Source organism: Podarcis muralis, chromosome 7 (assembly GCF_964188315.1).
Source record: "Podarcis muralis chromosome 7, rPodMur119.hap1.1, whole genome shotgun sequence".
NCBI lineage: Eukaryota > Metazoa > Chordata > Lepidosauria > Squamata > Lacertidae > Podarcis > Podarcis muralis.
The window spans coordinates 81,684,475-81,704,856 of NC_135661.1; the positions used below are offsets into that span (position 1 = coordinate 81,684,475).

The 20,382-nt window shown below is 44.3% G+C and overlaps 1 protein-coding gene across 13 annotated transcripts in view; it reads right to left on the reverse strand.

Moving 5' to 3' along the window:
• LOC114603344 (hemicentin-1-like) overlaps positions 1 to 20,382 on the reverse strand; it is a 136,442-nt gene that overhangs the window by 22,203 nt on the left and 93,857 nt on the right. For 10 of the 13 annotated variants that reach the window (XM_077932215.1, XM_077932214.1, XM_077932225.1 and 7 more), the window contains 12 exons: positions 18,732 to 19,010; positions 13,107 to 13,361; positions 11,921 to 12,193; positions 10,688 to 10,948; positions 9,521 to 9,793; positions 8,172 to 8,432; positions 7,004 to 7,276; positions 5,654 to 5,914; positions 4,471 to 4,743; positions 3,133 to 3,393; positions 1,956 to 2,228; positions 615 to 875 (listed from right to left, as the gene is read on the reverse strand). In XM_077932215.1, coding sequence (XP_077788341.1) covers positions 615 to 875; positions 1,956 to 2,228; positions 3,133 to 3,393; positions 4,471 to 4,743; positions 5,654 to 5,914; positions 7,004 to 7,276; positions 8,172 to 8,432; positions 9,521 to 9,793; positions 10,688 to 10,948; positions 11,921 to 12,193; positions 13,107 to 13,361; positions 18,732 to 19,010 — 3,204 coding nt within the window. The remainder of the gene's footprint in view (positions 1 to 614; positions 876 to 1,955; positions 2,229 to 3,132; positions 3,394 to 4,470; positions 4,744 to 5,653; positions 5,915 to 7,003; positions 7,277 to 8,171; positions 8,433 to 9,520; positions 9,794 to 10,687; positions 10,949 to 11,920; positions 12,194 to 13,106; positions 13,362 to 18,731; positions 19,011 to 20,382) is intronic. The other 3 variants (XM_077932223.1, XM_077932222.1, XM_077932221.1) reach the window with 3 other exon arrangements.

Sequence of the window (20,382 nt, forward strand, 5' to 3'; positions counted from 1 at the left end):
TTCTTTGGGAATGAGTTATTTGGGATTTCAGCGCAAATCAGTGGAAAATCTTCTGATCCAGGTTTTGGAATAAAGATGATCATCAACAGAGGACCAAGATAAATCCCAAGTAGAACAAAGTTAAGGAAGGCAAGCAACTAGAGGGAAAGGGTCCATTCAGGGACCCTTGCCAACTTGAACCACCAAATGAATCAAATTTCTAGAAGGAAGGTTCTTGAAGACAAGGCACATAAAGGAGAAGAAATGGCAGGAACGTCTGCACATTTTGGTTCGTTATCTCGGTGTTTTTCATTGACAGGGAAAAAGTAGTGTGAGTCCGGAAATATGGTAAGAGACAGAGAGACTCCAAGACCAGGTACTGGATTTGACCTGAAGAAGAGAAACTTCATGGTACTTCAGGAACTGAACTGGAGTGATCGCCATGGATACTGTAAAGGGACAGTGAGGTGACAGAATACGAGGAATGCATCCTTTTAGCCAAAATGGCCACAAGACAGAGGTCGCGCAATCAAGTCCCCATTGTACAGATGAAGCAGTGACTACAAGGACAGTCTTATCAGCCACAGGAAGGTGCAGGTTAGCCTAGGATGCAGCCTGGCTTTCAAGCTACTCACCCAGGACGCTGATCTCCAGGCTGGTGTGGCTGAAATGGCCGGTGGCATCATTGGTGGCATTGCAAGTATATTTGCCGGCATCATTTAGAGAAAGGTGCGAGATCAGGAGTTGGGACTCGTTCTGAGCTTCCAGAAGTTTCTCATTATGATACCAAGAATAACTGGCAGGTGGGTTGGAGTTGGCAGAACACGAGAGGTTAAGGGGGAAGTGCTCTATGTAAACTGGCTCCTGAGGGTTGATTGTGGGGATGTCAGGCCCGTCTGAAGTAAATATAGGAAAACCACATGTTGGAAAGGGCCAGGCTGTGCTGGTAGAAGAGGTGCTACTCTGTTGTTACTACACTGATACCAAAACACAGAGCCACTGGAACTGTGTCCCCCCCCCCCCCCAACTTGCTGTCCCCATGCAACAATTCCAACCTGGAGAAATATCCCTGGGAATGGATGCTCAGTGAATATATCACCTCAGGGTTGTTTGGAAGAATATCAGGACCCTAAGGGTGCGATAGGAATGCTAAATCCCCATTATTCAGCCTTTCATGTAGCAGAAAGCTGATCAGGATGCAGATAATATTCCAATCAGCCCATTGATCAAAGGGACAGATGCAGTAAAACCAAACAGTTCTTTCTGTTTTCTCCACAACTTTTGTTGGGATTGTTGAAACTGGGTGTGGCAGTGAGGCAAGTTGCTCGCAGATTTGGGAGACTCAAGGCAACTAATACCGGATCCCCTCTATAGTATTCCTCCCCACTGGCCACTAAGACTTTCAAGCTTCAGTTACAGCTTTCTGGCCTTTGGAAAATGAGAAAAGTCCCCTGAATGCTGTACACAAAGTTAGCTAAGAAACCCTTTCAACTCCGTAAAGAAGTTGTATTTTTTATTTGAAATTTCTATTTGTGCACTTGGAGAGTGTCAGGGGGAGTGAGGGTGGGGCCTGTCTTGGCAGAAATGCAGCATAGGAAAAAAATCTCTAATAATAACACCAGGATTAGGGGTTAGCAATACAATTGACCTGCAGACCAATCCATAGGTGAGTCCCAGGTGTGGGTCAAATCTCTTACTCTTCTTGAATTAATGCAGCCAGTATACTCATAGCTAGTTGCAATGGAGAGCCACACTGTTCTCAGAAAAAGAGGGAGGCTGTAGCAAATGTGTGCACAGGATAGACTCTGGCAGTTTCTCCTCCCTCCTGAAGCCAGCTGTGAAAAGGGCTCAAAGAGCAACTTTTGTCTGCTATAGAAAGTAGAATGTGATGGGGCAACCTATGAGTGACTGCGGCTGGGTTTGGACTATGGGACACCAGTTGCCCGCCATTGCCCACATAGTCAGTCTAGACTTACAGAAGATTTGCAGCCAATGTGGCTCACTGGAATTTTCAGAGAAGCTGTTGTTCCCAAAGCAGGTGTAGTTGGCCTCATCGTTCCTGGTGATTGGGTTGAGAATGAGCCTCTGGTTGTTGTTGTCTAAAGAGATATGACCACCTCCTTCAATCAGCTGGCTTCCCTTCAGCCAGTAATACGAAACATTGGTGCCAGCAGAATTGCAGTTCAAAGTGACACTATCGTTTTCTGTGGCATTAGAGGGGCCGGAAATGGTCACATTACGTACCTCTCCTGTTGAGAAAGAAAAGTTGCAAAAGGGATCCATGTTTCTTGTAGTGCAACAGCCCTGGGTTTTGATCAATTTGGAAAAGAACCAATATTAAGAGAAACAGGCACCGGGCCCTGACAGACAAAGGAAGAGACCATTGGAAAAATCAACGCCGGGAGAGTGTTGTACTACCATTTGACAGTTTGCTTCCTCGACAACATTTAAGACAGAAGATAGCACTTCACAAAGAACAGAGATTTTGTGACCAAACATCAGAGCCATATTCTACCCCCCAAAAAAAAAAACCAGCTTGAAAAGACAGTGAAATGAAAATAAGCTTTGTTATTATAAAATAAATATAAAGACTTAGTGACAGGTGAAACCTTCCAGTTGATACCAGAGGAAGTGGGAAGACTTTGGACTCTAGCAAAACTTTGGAACCCTGAAAAGGTTGACTGCATACAAGGAACAGAAATGGTCCATTGACTGAGAGTTTGTGACTTGGAATGTGCAACACACTATGAGGAAAAGTGAGGACTGAGGCAACAATGGATAGAAGCAGATGAGAGAGGCGCATTTTTTCTTTGTTATCTGGGAGTTTTCATTGACAGGAAAAAAGTAGTGTGAGTCCAGAAATCTGGTAAGAGACAGAGAGACTCCAAGACCAGGAACTGGATTTGACCTGAAGAAGAGAAACTTCATGGTACTTCAGGAACTGAACTTGAGTAATCATCATGGATACTGTAAAGGGACAGTGAGGCGACAGAATACGAGGAATGCATCCTGGAAGCCAAAATGGCCACGAGACAGAGGTCGCGCAATCATGTCCCCATTGTACAGATGAAGCAGTGACTACAAGGACAGTCTTATCAGCCACAGGAAGGCGCACGTTAGCCTAGGATGCAGCCTGGCTTTCAAGCTACTCACCCAGGACGCTGATCTCCAGGCTGGTGTGGCTGAAAAGGCCGGTGGCATCATTGGTGGCATTACAAGTATATTTGCCGGCATCATTTAGAGAAAGATGCGAGATCAGGAGTTGGGACTCGTTCTGAGCTTCCAGAAGTTTCTCATTGTGATACCAAGAATAATTGGCAGGTGGGTTGGAGTTGGCAGAACACGAGAGGTTAAGGGGGAAGTGCTCTATGTAAACTGGCTCCTGAGGGTTGATTGTGGGGATGTCAGGCCCGTCTGAAGTAAATATAGGAAAACCACATGTTGGAAAGGGCCAGGCTGTGCTGGTAGAAGAGGTGCTACTCTGTTGTTACTACACTGATACCAAAACACAGAGCCACTGGAACTGTGTCCCCCCCCCCCAACTTGCTGTCCCCATGCAACAATTCCAACCTGGAGAAATATCCCTGGGAATGGATGCTCAGTGAATATATCACCTCAGGGTTGTTTGGAAGAATATCAGGACCCTAAGGGTGCGATAGGAATGCTAAATCCCCATTATTCAGCCTTTCATGTAGCAGAAAGCTGATCAGGATGCAGATAATATTCCAATCAGCCCATTGATCAAAGGGACAGATGCAGTAAAACCAAACAGTTCTTTCTGTTTTCTCCACAACTTTTGTTGGGATTGTTGAAACTGGGTGTGGCAGTGAGGCAAGTTGCTCGCAGATTTGGGAGACTCAAGGCAACTAATACCGGATCCCCTCTATAGTATTCCTCCCCACTGGCCACTAAGACTTTCAAGCTTCAGTTACAGCTTTCTGGCCTTTGGAAAATGAGAAAAGTCCCCTGAATGCTGTACACAAAGTTAGCTAAGAAACCCTTTCAACTCCGTAAAGAAGTTGTAATTTTTATTTGAAATTTCTATTTGTGCACTTGGAGAGTGTCAGGGGGAGTGAGGGTGGGGCCTGTCTTGGCAGAAATGCAGCATAGGAAAAAAATCTCTAATAATAACACCAGGATTAGGGGTTAGCAATACAATTGACCTGCAGACCAATCCATAGGTGAGTCCCAGGTGTGGGTCAAATCTCTTACTCTTCTTGAATTAATGCAGCCAGTATACTCATAGCTAGTTGCAATGGAGAGCCACACTGCTCTCAGAAAAAGAGGGAGGCTGTAGCAAATGTGTGCACAGGATAGACTCTGGCAGTTTCTCCTCCCTCCTGAAGCCAGCTGTGAAAAGGGCTCAAAGAGCAACTTTTGTCTGCTATAGAAAGTAGAATGTGATGGGGCAACCTATGAGTGACTGCGGCTGGGTTTGGACTATGGGACACCAGTTGCCCGCCATTGCCCACATAGTCAGTCTAGACTTACAGAAGATTTGCAGCCAATGTGGCTCACTGGAATTTTCAGAGAAGCTGTTGTTCCCAAAGCAGGTGTAGTTGGCCTCATCGTTCCTGGTGATTGGGTTGAGAATGAGCCTCTGGTTGTTGTTGTCTAAAGAGATATGACCACCTCCTTCAATCAGCTGGCTTCCCTTCAGCCAGTAATACGAAAAATTGGTGCCAGCAGAATTGCAGTTCAAAGTGACACTATCGTTTTCTTTGGCATTAGAGGGGCCAGAAATGGTCACATTACGTACCTCTCCTGTTGAGAAAGAAAAGTTGCAAAAGGGATCCATGTTTCTTGTAGTGCAACAGCCCTGGGTTTTGATCAATTTGGAAAAGAACCAATATTAAGAGAAACAGGCACCGGGCCCTGACAGACAAAGGAAGAGACCATTGGAAAAATCAACGCCGGGAGAGTGTTGTACTACCATTTGACAGTTTGCTTCCTCGACAACATTTAAGACAGAAGATAGCACTTCACAAAGAACAGAGATTTTGTGACCAAACATCAGAGCCATATTCTACCCCCCCCCCCCAAAAAAAAAACCAGCTTGAAAAGACAGTGAAATGAAAATAAGCTTTGTTATTATAAAATAAATATAAAGACTTAGTGACAGGTGAAACCTTCCAGTTGATACCAGAGGAAGTGGGAAGACTTTGGACTCTAGCAAAACTTTGGAACCCTGAAAAGGTTGACTGCATAGAAGGAACAGAAATGGTCCATTGACTGAGAGTTTGTGACTTGGAATGTGCAAAACACCATGAGGAAAAGTGAGGACTGAGGCAACAATGGATAGAAGCAGATGAGAGAGGCGCATTTTTTCTTTGTTATCTGGGAGTTTTCATTGACAGGAAAAAAGTAGTGTGAGTCCAGAAATCTGGTAAGAGACAGAGAGACTCCAAGATCAGGAACTGGATTTGACCTGAAGAAGAGAAACTTCATGGTACTTCAGGAACTGAACTTGAGTAATCATCATGGATACTGTAAAGGGACAGTGAGGTGACAGAATACGAGGAATGCATCCTGGAAGCCAAAATGGCCACGAGTCAGAGTTCGTGCAATCAAGTCCCCATTGTACAGATGAAGCAGTGACTACAAGGACAGTCTTATCAGCCACAGGAAGGCGCAAGTTAGCCTAGGATGCAGCCTGGCCATTCAAGCTACTCACCCAGGACGCTGATCTCCAGGCTGGTGTGGCTGAAATGGCCGGTGACATCATTGGTGGCATTACAAGTATATTTGCCGGCATCATTTAGAGAAAGATGCGAGATCAGGAGTTGGGACTCATTCTGAGCTTCCAGAAGTTTCTCATTATGATACCAAGAATAATTGGCAGGTGGGTTGGAGTAGGCAGAACACGAGAGGTTAAGGGGGAAGTGCTCTATGTAAACTGGCTCCTGAGGGTTGATTGTGGGGATGTCAGGCCCGTCTGAAGTAAATATAGGAAAACCACATGTTGGAAAGGGCCAGGCTGTGCTGGGAGAAGAGGTGCTACTCTGTTGTTACTACACTGATGCCAAAACACAGAGCCACTGGAACTGTGTCCCCCCCCCCCCCCAACTTGCTGTCCCCATGCAACAATTCCAACCTGGAGAAATATCCCTGGGAATGGATGCTCAGTGAATATATCACCTCAGGGTTGTTTGGAAGAATATAAGTCCCCAAGGGTTTGAGCTGGGGGGTAGGAATGCTAAATCCCCATTATTCAGCCTTTCATGTAGCAGAAAGCTGATCAGGATGCAGATAATATTCCAATCAGCCCATTGATCAAAGGGATAGATGCAGTAAAACCAAACAGTTCTTTCTGTTTTTTCCACAACCTTTGTTGGGATTGTCGAAACTGGGTGTGGCAGTGAGGCAAGTTGTTCGCAGATTTGGGTGACTCAAGGCCACTAATACCGGATCCCTTCTATAGTATTCCTCCCTATTGGCCACTAGACTTTCAAGCTTCAGTTATAGCTTTCTGGCCTTTGGAAAATGAGCAAAGTCCTCTGCATGCTACACACAAGGTTACCTAAAATAACCCTTTCAACTCCATAAGGTAGTTGTATTTTTTATTTGAAATTTCTATTTGTGTACTTGGAGAGTGTCCGGGGGAGTGAGGGAGGGGCCTGTCTTGGCTGAAATGCAGCATAGGAAAAAAACCGTCTAATAATAACACTAGGATTAGGGGTTAGCAATACGATTCACCTGCGGACCAATTCATAGTTGAGTCCTAGGTATGGGTCAAATCTCTTACTCTTCTTGACTTCATGCAGCCAGTATACTCATAGCTAGTTGCAATGGAGAGCCACACTGCTCTTAGAAAAAGAGGGAGGCTATAGCAAACGTGTGCTCAGGGCAGACTCTGGCAGTTTCGACTTCCTCCTAAAGCCCGTTGTGATAAGGGCTGAAAGATATACTTTTGTCTGCTACAGAAATTAGAATGTGATGGTGAAAACTATGACTGACTGCAGCTGGGTTTGGACTATGGGACACCAGTTGCCTGCCATTGCCCACATAGTCACTCTAGACTTACAGAAGATTTGCAGCCAATGTGGCTCACTGGAACTTTCAGAGAAGCTGTTGTTCCCAAAGCAGGTATAGTTGGCCTCATCGTTCCTGGTGACTGGGTTGAGAATGAGCCTCTGGTTGTTGTTGTCTAAAGAGATATGACCTCCTCCTTCAATCAGCTGGCTTCCCATCAGCCAGTAATACGAAACATTGGTGCCAGCAGAATTGCAGTTCAAAGTGACACTATCGTTTTCTGTGGCATTAGAGGGGCCGGAAATGGTCACATTACGTACATCTCCTGTTGAGAAAGAAAAGTTGCAAAAGGGCTCCATGTTTTTTGAAGTGCAATAGTCCTGGATTTTGATCAATTTGGAAAAGAACCACTATTAAGAGAAACCGGCACCGGGCCCAGACAGACAAAGAAGAGACCATTGGAAAAATCAATGCTGGGAGAGTGTTTTACTACCAGTTGACAGTTTGCTTCCTCGACAACATTTAAGACAGAAGATAGCACTTCACAAAGAACTGAGATTTTGTGGCCAAACATCAGAGCCATATTCTACTCCCCCAAAAAACCTCCAGTTTGAAAAACAGTGAAATGAAAATTAGCTTTGTTATTATAAAGGAAATATAAAGACTTAGTTACAGGTGAAAACTTCCAGTTGATAGCAGAGGAAGTGGGAAGAGATCTAGCAAAACTTTGGAACCCTGAAAAGGTTGACTGCATACAAGGAACAGAAATGGTCCATTGACTGAGAGTTTGTGACTTGGAATGTGCAACACACCATGAGGAAAAGTGAGGACTGAGGCAACAATGGATAGAAGCAGATGAGAGAGGCGCATTTTTTCTTTGTTATCTGGGAGTTTTCATTGACAGGAAAAAAGTAGTGTGAGTCCAGAAATATGGTAAGAGACAGAGAGACTTCAAGACCAGGAACTGGATTTGACCCGAAGAAGAGAAACTTCATGGTACATCAAGAACTGAAGTGGAGTGATTGCCATGGATACTGTAAAGGGACAGTGAGGTGACAGAATACGAGGAATGAATCCTGGAAGCCAAAATGGCCACGAGACAGAGTTCGCGCAATCAAGTCCCCATTGTACAGATGAAGCAGTGACTACAAGGACAGTCTTATCAGCCACAGGAAGGCGCAAGTTAGCCTAGGATGCAGCCTGGCTTTCAAGCTACTCACCCAGGACGCTGATCTCCAGGCTGGTGTGGCTGAAAAGGCCGGTGGCATCATTGGTGGCATTACAAGTATATTTGCCGGCATCATTTAGAGAAAGATGCGAGATCAGGAGTTGGGACTCGTTCTGAGCTTCCAGAAGTTTCTCATTGTGATACCAAGAATAATTGGCAGGTGGGTTGGAGTTGGCAGAACACGAGAGGTTAAGGGGGAAGTGCTCTATGTAAACTGGCTCCTGAGGGTTGATTGTGGGGATGTCGGGCCCGTCTGAAGCAAATATAGGAAAACCACATGTTGGAAAGGGCCAGGCTGTGCTAATAGTAAGGGTGCTACTCAGATGTTATACCACACTGATGCCAAAACAAAGAACCTCTGGTACTGTCCCCCACATCCCAACCTGCTGTCCCCATGCAACAATTCCAACCTGGAGAAATATCCCTGGTAATGGATGCTCAGTGAATATATCACCCCAGGGTTGTTTGGAAGAATATTAGGACCCTAAGGGTTTGGGCTTGTGGGGTAGGAATGCTAAATCCCCATTATTTAGCCTTTCATATAGCAGAAAGCTGATCAGGATGCAGATAATATTCCAATCAGCTCATTCATCAAAGGGACAGATTCAGTATAACCAAACATTTCTTTCTGTTTTCTGCACAACCTTTGTTGGGATTGTCGAAACTGGGAGTGGCAGTGAGTCAGGTTGCTCGCAGATTTGGGTGACTCAAGGCAACTAATACCGGATCCCTTCTACAGTATTCCTCCCTACTGGCCACCAAGACTTTCAAGCTTCTGTTACAGCTTTCTAGCCTTTGGAAAATGAGCAAAGTCTCCTGAATGCTGCACACAAGGTTAGCTAAGAAACCCTTTCAACTCCGTAAGGAAGTTGTATTTTTTATTTGAAATTTCTATTTGTGCACTTGGAGAGGGTCCGGGGGAGTGAGGGAGGGGCCTGTCTTGGCTGAAATGCAGCATAGGAAAAAAGTCTCTAACAATAACAATAGGTTTAGGGGTTAGCAATACAATTGACCAACGGACCAATTCATAGTTGAGTCCCAGGTATGGGTCAAATCTCTTACTCTTCTTGACTTCATGCAGCCAGTATACTCATAGCTAGTTGCAATGGAGAGCCACACTGCTCTTAGAAAAAGAGGGAGGCTATAGCAAATGTGTGCCCAGGACAGACTCTGGCAGTCTCTCCTCCCTCCTGAAGCCAGCTGTGATAAGAGCTAAAAAAGCCACTTTTGTCTGCTACAGAAGGTAGAATGTGATGGGGCAACCTATGATTGACTGCGGCTGGGTTTGGACTATGGGACACCAGTTGCCCGCCATTGTCCACATAGTCAGTCTAGACTTACAGTAGATTTGCAGCCAATGTGGCTCACTGGAACTTTCAGAGAAGCTGTTGTTCCCAAAGCAGGTGTAGTTGGCCTCATCGTTCCTGGTGACTGGGTTGAGAATGAGCCTCTGGTTGTTGTTGTCTAAAGAGATATGACCTCCTCCTTCAATCAGCTGGCTTCCCTTCAGCCAGTAATACGAAACATTGGTGCCAGCAGAATTGCAGTTCAAAGTGACACTATCATTTTCTTTGGCATTAGAGGGGCCGGAAATGGTCACATTACGTACCTCTCCTGTTGAGAAAGAAAAGTTGCAAAAGGGATCCATGTTTCTTGTAGTGCAACAGCCCTGGGTTTTGATCAATTTGGAAAAGAAGCCATATTGAGAGAAACCGGCACTGGGCCCCGACAGACAAAGGAAGAGACCATTGGAAAAATCAATGCCGGGAGAGTGTTGTACTACCATTTGACAGTTTGCTTCCTCGACAGAATTTAAGACAGAAGATAGCACTTCACAAAGAACTGAGATTTTGTGGACAAACATCAGAGCCATATTCTACGCCCCCCCCCCCAAAAGACCAGCTAGAAAAGACAGTGAAATGAAAATTAGCTTTGTTATTATAAAGGAAATATAAAGACTTAGTGACAGATGAAACCTTCCAGTTGATACCAGAGGAAGTGGGAAGACATCTAGCAAAAGTTTGGAACCCTGAAAAGATTGACTGCATACAAGGAACAGAAATGGTCCATTGACTGAGAGTTTGTGACTTGGAATGTGCAACACACCATGAGGAAAAGTGAGGACTGAGGCAACAATGGATAGAGGCAGATGAGAGAGGCGCATTTTTTTTTTCCTGGGAGTTTTCATTGACAGGAAAAAAGTAGTGTGTCCAGAAATATGGTAAAAGACAGAGAGACTCCAAGACCAGGAACTGGATTTGACCTGAAGAAGAGAAACTTCATGGTACTTCAGGAACTGAACTTGAGTAATCATCATGGATACTGTAAAGGGACAGTGAGGTGACAGAATACGAGGAATGCATCCTGGAAGCCAAAATGGCCACGAGTCAGAGTTCGCGCAATCAAGTCCCCATTGTACAGATGAAGCAGTGACTACAAGGACAGTCTTAGCAGCCACAGGAAGGCGCAAGTTAGCCTAGGATGCAGCCTGGCTTTCAAGCTACTCACCCAGGACGCTGATCTCCAGGCTGGTGTGGCTGAAAAGGCCGGTGGCATCATTGGTGGCATTACAAGTATATTTGCCGGCATCATTTAGAGAAAGGTGCGAGATCAGGAGTTGGGACTCGTTCTGAGCTTCCAGAAGTTTCTCATTGTGATACCAAGAATAATTGGCAGGTGGGTTGGAGTTGGCAGAACACGAGAGGTTAAGGGTGGATTGGTCTCTATAAACTGGGTCCTGAGGGTTGATTGTGGGGATGTCGGGCCCGTCTGAAGCAAATATAGGAAAGCCACACGTTGGAAAGGGCCAGGATGTGCTGGTAGAAGAGGTGCTACTCAGTTGTTACTACACTGATGCCAAAACACAGAGCCACTGGAACCTTTGTTTTTGCAACCTGCTGTCCCCATGCAATCTTACTGACCTGGAGAAAAATGGATGCCCCACCCTGGGAATGGATGCTCAGTGAATATATGACTTCTAGGGTATTTGGGAAGATATAAAGTATATCATTAAAATTGGCTCTAGGTAATAGACGACTCTTTTAGATGCAAAGAGTATGAACTTCAGGGGAAATCACTCACTACCCACTCTTGAGCCTTTCCTTTGGTATTGATCTATTAAGGAGCAGAAACATGATCAGGGTGCAGATGATATTTCAATCAGCCTATTGATCAAAAGACAGATGTATTGGAAACCAATGATTACTTCAGTTTTCTCTATGTCTTTTGTTGGGATAGCCCAAACAGGCAAAGATCCCTTCATGCTGCACACAAGGTTACCTAAAATTACCCTTTCAACTCCATAAGGAAGTTGCATTTTGTATTTGAAATTTCTATTTGTGCACTTGGAGAGTGTCTGGGGGTGGGGCTTTCTTGGATAAAATGGAGAATAGAAAAAATCCTCCAACAATAACAATAGAATTAGGGGTTAGCAATACGATTGACCTGCAGACCAATTCATAGTTGAGTCCCAGGTGTGGGTCAAATCTCTTACTCTTCTTGACTTCATGCAGCCAGTATACTCATAGCTAGTTGCAATGGAGAGCCACACTGTTCTCAGAAAAAGAGGGAGGCTGTAGCAAATGTGTGCTCTGAAGCCAGCTGTGATGAGGGCTAAAAAAGCCACTTCTGTCTGCTACAGAAAGTAGAATATGATGGGGCAACCTATGACTGACTGTGGCTGGGTTTGGACTATGGGACACCAGTTGCCTGCCATTGCCCACATAGTCAGTCTAGACTTACAGAAGATTTGCAGCCAATGTGGCTCACTGGAACTTTCAGAGAAGCTGTTGTTCCCAAAGCAGGTGTAGTTGGCCTCATCGTTCCTGGTGACTGGGTTGAGAATGAGCCTCTGGTTGTTGTTGTCTAAAGAGATATGACCTCCTCCTTCAATCAGCTGGCTTCCCTTCAGCCAGTAATACGAAACATTGGTGCCAGCAGAATTGCAGTTCAAAGTGACACTATCGTTTTCTTTGGCATTAGAGGGGCCGGAAATGGTCACATTACGTACCTCTCCTGTTGAGAAAGAAAAGTTGCAAAAGGGCTGCATGTTTCCTGTAGCGCAATAGCCCTGGATTTTGATCAATTTGGAAAAGGAGCAATATTGAGAGAAACCGGCACTGGGCCCAGACAGACAAAGAAGAGACCATTGGAAAAATCAATGCCGGAAGTGTGTTGTACTACCAGTTGACAGTTTGCTTCCTCGACAACATTTAAGACAGAAGATAGCACTTCACAAAGAACTGAGATTTTGTGGCCAAACATCAGAGCCATATTCTACCCCTCCCAAAAAAAAACCCAGTTTGAAAAGACAGTGAAAAATCACTGGAAAAATCAATGCCGGGAGAGTGTTGTACTACCAGTTGATAATTTGCTTCCCAGAGAAGATTTAAGACAGAAGGTAAAATCTCACAAAGAACTGAGATTTTGTGGCTAACAATCAGCACCATATTCCATCCTGACCCCCCCCACACACAAAAGCTTGTAAACGAAAACTGGCTTTGCAAAGGAAATATTGAGGCTTAGTGGCATGTGCAAGCTTCCTGTTGATATCAGAGTGGGAAGACATCTAGTAAAACTTTGGCACCCCAAAGGAAAAGATTGACAGCATACCAAAAACCAAAACCAAAAAAACAAATCAAATGGTCATAGTTGAGATGAAAAATCTAATGCATCAAGAATGCTGGCTTGGACATACCCTAAGGGAGAAAGGACATGAAAATAAAACAAACCAGAGTCAGCCACTGGATGAAAGCACAGTGGGATCACAGCATGAGAGACAACAAGCTAAGAGCTGGAGGTCCAAATTCAGATATAAAGAGAACACTTCATCAACCCAAATTGACAGCAGGGCGTAATCAGTAAACAGGTCGGAGCAGACCATGTTCCTTCAATAGTGGCAACAGATAGCCATTCTTGAGCTACTCACCCACCACCTCAATTTCCAGGGTGGTGTTTTTCTGGTCACGAGTCACTTTATTCACCGCCTTGCAGAGATACGTCCCAGACTGCTCCACAGAAATGTCTCGGATGAGCAGTTGGGATCCGTCAGAATATTTTGTCCCATTGATAAACCAAGTATAGACAATAGCAGGCTCTCCACTAGCTGTGCAGGTGAGCTGGATGTCAGAATGCTCATTGTAAACGCTTGTATTTGGCTGGATCTCAGGTGTTTCGGGTCCAACTGAGGCAAACAGATGAAGCTACCATGTTGTTATTCCAGAAGGCGACTGAGATTCCCTCCCATCCCTTCGCAACATGAAAGATTCCTTCACCAGAACAAGATGGAGCCAGAAAGACAGGGAATTTTTAGCCCCCTGATGTTCCAGGGAAAGGTGACAGACACAAGTAAATAGAACAGTGCTAAGAGAGAACCTTGCTAGGACTTATCTCTTCACATGGGTCTATTTGCTGCTCCTTGACAGGCATCCTAGGGACCTGTGCATCTCACCCCTAGAAGATGTTATGACAACAAGCTTGGTGTATCTCCATACAGATCTACAGTGATGAGTCTTAGCTGCAGGCTGCTAGTTTTCGTCATTGTCACCTTGGTACGCATCCTTCCCCTTTGTTCCACCTCTGCTTTCTGGTTGCAAAATGAGATCCCAAGAACCCACTTCAGTCAATTTCTGCACAGCTACTATAGGGCACTGCTCAGCAGCTTCTGGAATTACACTGAGGTTGCATCCACACTAGTCACTTCCCTAGGAGTTGCCTTCCTTTGCTCCTTCACTTTTTATGGGAAATTGTTGTGTCCCAGGGTTTTCTGTGTTGTCTTCGAACCTGACGTATGGAGGTATGAGCAGGTAAAGGTAAAGGGACCCCTGACCGTTAGGTCCAGTCGCGGACGACTCTGGGGTTGCAGCACTCATCTCGCTTTACTGGCCGAGGGAACCGGTGTACAGCTTCCGGGTCATGTGGTCAGCATGACAAAGCCGCTTCTGGCGAACCAGAGCAGCGCACGGAAACGCCGTTTACCTTCCCGCCGGAGCGGTACCTATTTATCTACTTGCACTTTGACGTGCTTTCGAACTGCTAGGTTGGCAGGAGCAGGGACCAAGCAACGGGAGCTCACCCCGTTGCGGGGATTCGAACCGCCGACCCTCTGATTGATATGCCCTAGGCTCTGTGGTTTAACCCACAGCGCCACCCACGTCCCTTGGTATAAAATGTAATTCTAGCCTATAAAATGTAATTCTAGCCTAAACATGATGCCTGGTGTGGATAAAATATTACCAAGGCTTTCAAGGGGGCCTTTCTTGAATGGGATGCTTTTGTGAGTAGACCTTATAGAAGGATCCTGGCCATATGGACAGCTATTGCTGGATACAAAATGGTACAGTATTAAGCACCATCTATTTTAATTCCATTTCCAGCTAGCTGTGGAAGAGCAATGCCTCAGTAGCATACAAGGGGAAGCTATTTAAGTGAGACCATTTGCCCAGCTAACACAATACTTATTGAATGCAACTGGTAATAGGTCTCCAAGATCTCAGGCAAAGGTATTTTCCATAACCTTTCACTTGAGGTGTGAGGCACAGAATCCAGAAACTTCCGTATTCAGAGCATGCAACTTCATCTTGTTGAACTATAGACTGTCATTGAAATGGCCACAACGCAACTTACTGGCAAACACAATTTGTACTGTGTTATTTTATGCACTGTGACTTGCTGCTGTTTTTGTTGATTATTGTTTGGAAATTATTTATCGTGATTGTTAAAAGTGAATTTCTGTTTAATTATTATTTGCTGATATTTAACTTCATTGTGTGCTATTATTATATCCTAATGGATGATTGAATATTAGTTTATTTGATATAAGTTGCTTATTTTAGACTTTCATCATGACATTTTTGTATAGGATCAGATTGTCATAAGGTGTGCCATCTTTGTTATATAGTAATATACTTGCGCAGAGTAATATAAAAAGGCGGTATACAAATCAGAAATGAAATGAAAATGAGAGGCAGCTTTACAGTACCAACAGGTACAGGGCAGGAAGAAAATAATAAAAATTCCTTTTGAACTGTAGACAGAGAGGGCAGGACTGAGAAAATTAGCAGGACCGAGAGAAGTGCCCTCAGTGTTTAGTTTGAGCCATGGCTGAGACCAGGATCAAACTTTCTATTCATTGTCAGGGCTCAGAACTAGGAAGAAGGAAATAAATCAATTGTACAAGCAGCACCTGTTTGGAGGACAACCTGCCAGTACTAGCTGGCACCATTTCCAGACACTGCTGTTCCTATTCTACCTGTCTCTAGGGAGAACTGGAATGACCTTTATTTAGATGACGCAATAAAAATGCTCAACTGGCTGATTCCTATTCTGCAGGGACACAGAATACAGCACAGGAGCGATGGCTGCGCATACTAGCAGCCTCTGAGAGATGTTCTCTGGGATGTGCCGCAGGAAGTGGCACAGGAGGAAGTCCACCTGACAGGGATGGCTCGAAATATTTTGCTGCCCCTGGCAAAAAGTTGGCCCTCAGCCTTCTTGTATGCAACCAGGGTGGTGGAGGCATTTCATTTTTTTTTTACTTATTTATACCTTCATTGTAATTATTTATCGTCCTGCCTTTATGAACGAGTTCTCCCAAGGAGGCCGGCAAGTGAAAAGATCAAAACAATAAGCATTAAAAATGCAGCACAGAAAGATTGTGTTTCCTTTGCAAAGGGTTTCCCTGATTGAATCCTCCTTAGTGGAGGAAACAGACTATTCACAGCTCTATTCACTTACATGGAATGGGGGAAAAGTGGCTGCAGTCAGATCATTTAGCCCTACAGATCAGAGATGGCTGTGCACTGTTTCCATAGAGGATTTTCCCAATGGGTCTGGAGCCCCCAGCCTTCTGTCCTGCCAGCCATTCAAAACTTTTGTGGATCGTTCATAGTTTGCGTGCTCTGTCCATAACTAAAACAGAAACACTGGAATTTATGGCTAAAGTTCGTTAATACATTGGCAGGATTTTAAAAACACTTGTAATTTTAGAAATAGTACTGGAAATCTGAGGTAAAAAATAATAATTTGTAGTAATGATATGCAGCTGAAAAGAAAACTTAAGGAACCGGGGGTGGGTGGGTGGAAGGGAAGTCATGGGGTTCAGAGAATCCCATTTTATGGATTTGATATTGTTTTTGTGCATGTTTTTTCTTTGTTTTTGGTTGTTATTGTATTTGTCAGTGTGGTTTTTTGTTGTTGAAAATTTAATTACAAAATTATTTAAAGAAATTATGGGTAAAGTTCATCCAGACGTTTCTGAAGGCCGAGTTGTGTCCCTGAGCGGACTTAAAATAAATTTTGCCTTCCGTTTTTAAAAAAATGCATGTTGTGTCTGTGTATGAGGGCAAAGGTTTCTGAAGACAGCAAAGAACAGCAGCTAATCTGCCTTTCCAGTAGACTAATAGGGGAAGCCATTTTGCTGAAACAATAATAATCAATCTCATTTTATATGCGATTGTCGGTGAAATTGAATTTACTATTTGGAGAATAAGGAACTTTAATGACCGTTAGGCACTGTGGGCCTGTTTTCCCAGCTCTGCCTTTCTAATAACTGAAATAATTACCAAGATGGGACCAGATATATACTATAGTCACAACAATGAACTCTTTGACGTCTGGCTCATTCTGCCTCAGTTTTGCCAGTGCAGCCCCCAAAAGCTGCAAGCTTTGTTCTGCATTTAAATCTATCCCCAAGAACACTTTTTAAACACTTTTTGAACTACCGCAAACTGTATTATTGGGGTGGAGAAGGGAGAGATGTGTGGCCAATGTGGGCTAACTCGGAGCCTCAAAATCGCACCTCCTTTGATAAAAGGCATAGCTGCGGCTATATTCCCTTTGTTGCAGGAAGAGCCATGTTAATAAACCTTTTTCAGCTCCCTAGCAGAGCAGGCTTTTATGCCTTTCAGTTGCAAAAGGCCGCCCCTGTCCTGCCTCGCTTGCCTGGGTGCCCTTTTACCCAAGGGAGCCACAGTGAGCGGTGCCAGCAACCTGCGCCTGACGCCAGCAAATAAAAACAGTTGTCAAGTTAATGAGAAACAGAGGAGGAGGAGGAGGAAGAGAAAAACAAAACTGTGTGAGGGGGGAAATCCTGCAGAAGCCTTTCTGAGGCAGCCGAGACCGGGGCCAAGCCCGCTTTCCCTCACACCTGACAAGACTCTGGGGCAAACCCTCTCCTGATTTATTTGTCGCTTCAGAATTATCTGAAGTGGGCAAGAAAAGGGAAGGAAATAGATAAAAAAAGAAAGATGTTGGCAGCTTGGTTCGTTTAATCTTCATGAAGAGAACATGTCTGCCAGTGTTCTCTGCTCAAAGGGGTGGGAGTCTGGGATTTTTTATAAGTGGGCCTCAAAGCGAGATTTCTGAGATTTCTCCGCCTCCTCCCATGTCCACAAATAATCTCCCTCAGGCAAGAGGAACATGAATAAATTGCCTGGAAGAGCCACATGCCACTTTGACCCACGAAATGTTCAAACTAAGGCAGAGCCAAGATGAATCTGAGGGAAATCCTCAGGCCATTTCTCTTCCTAGCTCTGAATGGCTTCACTCCTTCCTGTGTAAGGCCCTCAATATGGTGCTTGAGACAGAACAAATGGTGCCTGCCCTACATGGCAAACACACACATATATTTAAATTAAATACTAAAAAGCTTAACTGTTTTCAGTTACTACAAAACTTATGTTCCACGACATCATGCTTCTTTTTGGGACTACCTGTTTCATGTTTTTATTTGGAATGATCTGTTGCTTCCTCTCTTCAAAAATGTAATCCAGACTCGTTGGGCCATATTATTAATATTATCCTTCCGCGTGTTGTTCCCAGAAGGACAAGTCAACTTTGATTTCATGTGGAAATCCAATTCGGACTTTAACCTGCATTTATTTTATGGTTGTTTCGCTCATTGTAAAAAAAAACTCCAACCACACCTATTGTACACTTTATATATGCCACTGGGAAAACGAGAGGAAGTGCTTGGAGGAATTCTGAGGTTTGCATAACTATGCCAAATCTTTATTTAAAAACAACCAAAGGCAGCAAAAACAGCCGTGTGGACTGAGCCACCTAATGCAGTTTGTTGGAAAAGAAAGAAAAATGGAAAACAGGGCGGGAAATGAAATGGGGTATTCTGGAAGAGGGCATGGCAGACTGGCAAAGATAATGAACAGGACCATTCCTGTTAGAAGGTGAGGGTAAGCTACAAATTAATCTAATGAGGAACAGAGAAGACAAGGAAGATGACCAAGGTGTTAGAGTCAGCAGCAGAGGTGGACTTCTGAACTGAACCGTTGGGACTAGGTTTTCATGGATACCACAACAAAATTTGCACATTGCATTGGCACAGTTCAATCACCATATCTTGACTCTCTATCCAAGCATCATGAAGAAGTTCCCTAGAAGCAACCCGGAGAGATCTGAAGAATCAGAAATAAAAGAAGACTTTTTTCGAAACCGAAGCACCTGAAGAGATGTAGAGGCGGGAGAAGATACCACAGGACAGAGAAGAAGCAGAGACCGGGACAGGTCCAATGGACGGCGCTTGGAGACAGATACTCACAGAACACTGAAATGTATACGGCATCACTCATTTCAGTGTAGGCTGGGTTGGACACTTGACAGCGATATTCCCCAGCATCGCTGCGGTTTATGCCGTGGATGGTGAGAGTCCGATTAGCATCGGAAAGCTGCATCTGAGAGCTCTCCCTGAGAGGCAATCCATCCCAGAACCAGGCGACACTGACAATTCTAGGCGTGGTGTTGCAAGTTAAAATGGCAGTCTCGAACTCGGTTAGGAAAGGGGATGGGGAAACAAGCACCTTGGGCTTGGAGAGATATTCTACAGATGGAAGAGACACAGTGTTATCATTGCTGAGCTGTGTGAAAGCATGAGAAAGGGAACCAAAGACCGTCCCCATTTTAGAAGCCAGGTGGTACCCAAGGCAGGAAAATCCAAATGGCAATCCAAATGCTGGTAAAATATAACACCAACATCACCAGATCATGAATTGCATTCTGATTCTTAATAGCACCCTGGAATTGGATGCCTAAAGTGAGCTGCTTCGTCCAGCATCAGCTCACATCAGCTCTAAGTTGGAACTATCATATCACTGGTTTGAAACCAGAGGGTTGCCAACAGAGAACCATTAACAACAGTTTCTTTCTCCTAATGACGATGGAGATTGGTAGAAACAAATACCCAGCAAATAAGCATTTTGAAAATGTATTAACAAAAACAGAAAAGAACAGAGATGCTTCCACGGCATCTGATGGATGGAGAACACATCTATAATTGACAAGTAATTGAGCGTTCGGTGTTTTTTCAGTTCCCACATTCGGCTACAAGTATTCAAGCGCTGTACAAGTGTTTGATCTGATAATATTTCAGTGCTGGTTCATGCATGTGCATTTCCAGCAACCCTGTGGATAATGTATATCAACAGTCCGATTATTGTCAGAAAGCTGGATCAGACAACCATTTTGGCATATTAGCGGAAATAAATAAACAAATAGATGCCCAGCAACTTTGGAAAATAGTTAGATTTCACAAATCCATGATCTCATTCAGTGTTTCAGAAAACCTCCCTGCCAAATATGCAGATTTTTTAGAATTCTGAATTCCATTCATACCTACTCAAGTTTAATACCTTTTTAACAGAATATGATAGCACGCGTTGCAACACTCAGATGAATATAGCTGGTATACTGTAGCATATGAACAAATGTGATCCAAACACACAAACATCAGTGATATAGACTACAATCTAGGAATCCATGCGTGTGAGAACACGCAGGCAGAGGCGAATTTAGGGAAGCATGACTGCTTCGCCTGCACTGGGCGCTGGGCCAAGAGGGTGCCGCAGGGAGCGTTGCACAGGGCACCCCTGGAATATTAAAACCCAAAGTCCACGTAGGCAACCAGGTTTGGGGAATTACCTCTGCTAAGTCAAATCAGACTATATTTAAATCATCCCAGAGTATTGATACGCCAACTTTGCCATTCAGGAGCAAGCAAAGACATTTTGGTGCAAAACAAGGAAAAATCCAGTGGAACCTAATGTAACATGGGGTGCAATGCATCAATAGATTTTCCTGCACCTGTCTGTTTTAAGAATATAGCTCTTGCTCATTGCAATAAGGCTCATGTATATTGTACCCCATGAGTCAGGTCTGTCCATTTCCTACAGTGCTGCTCACGGGTCACTCTTGCT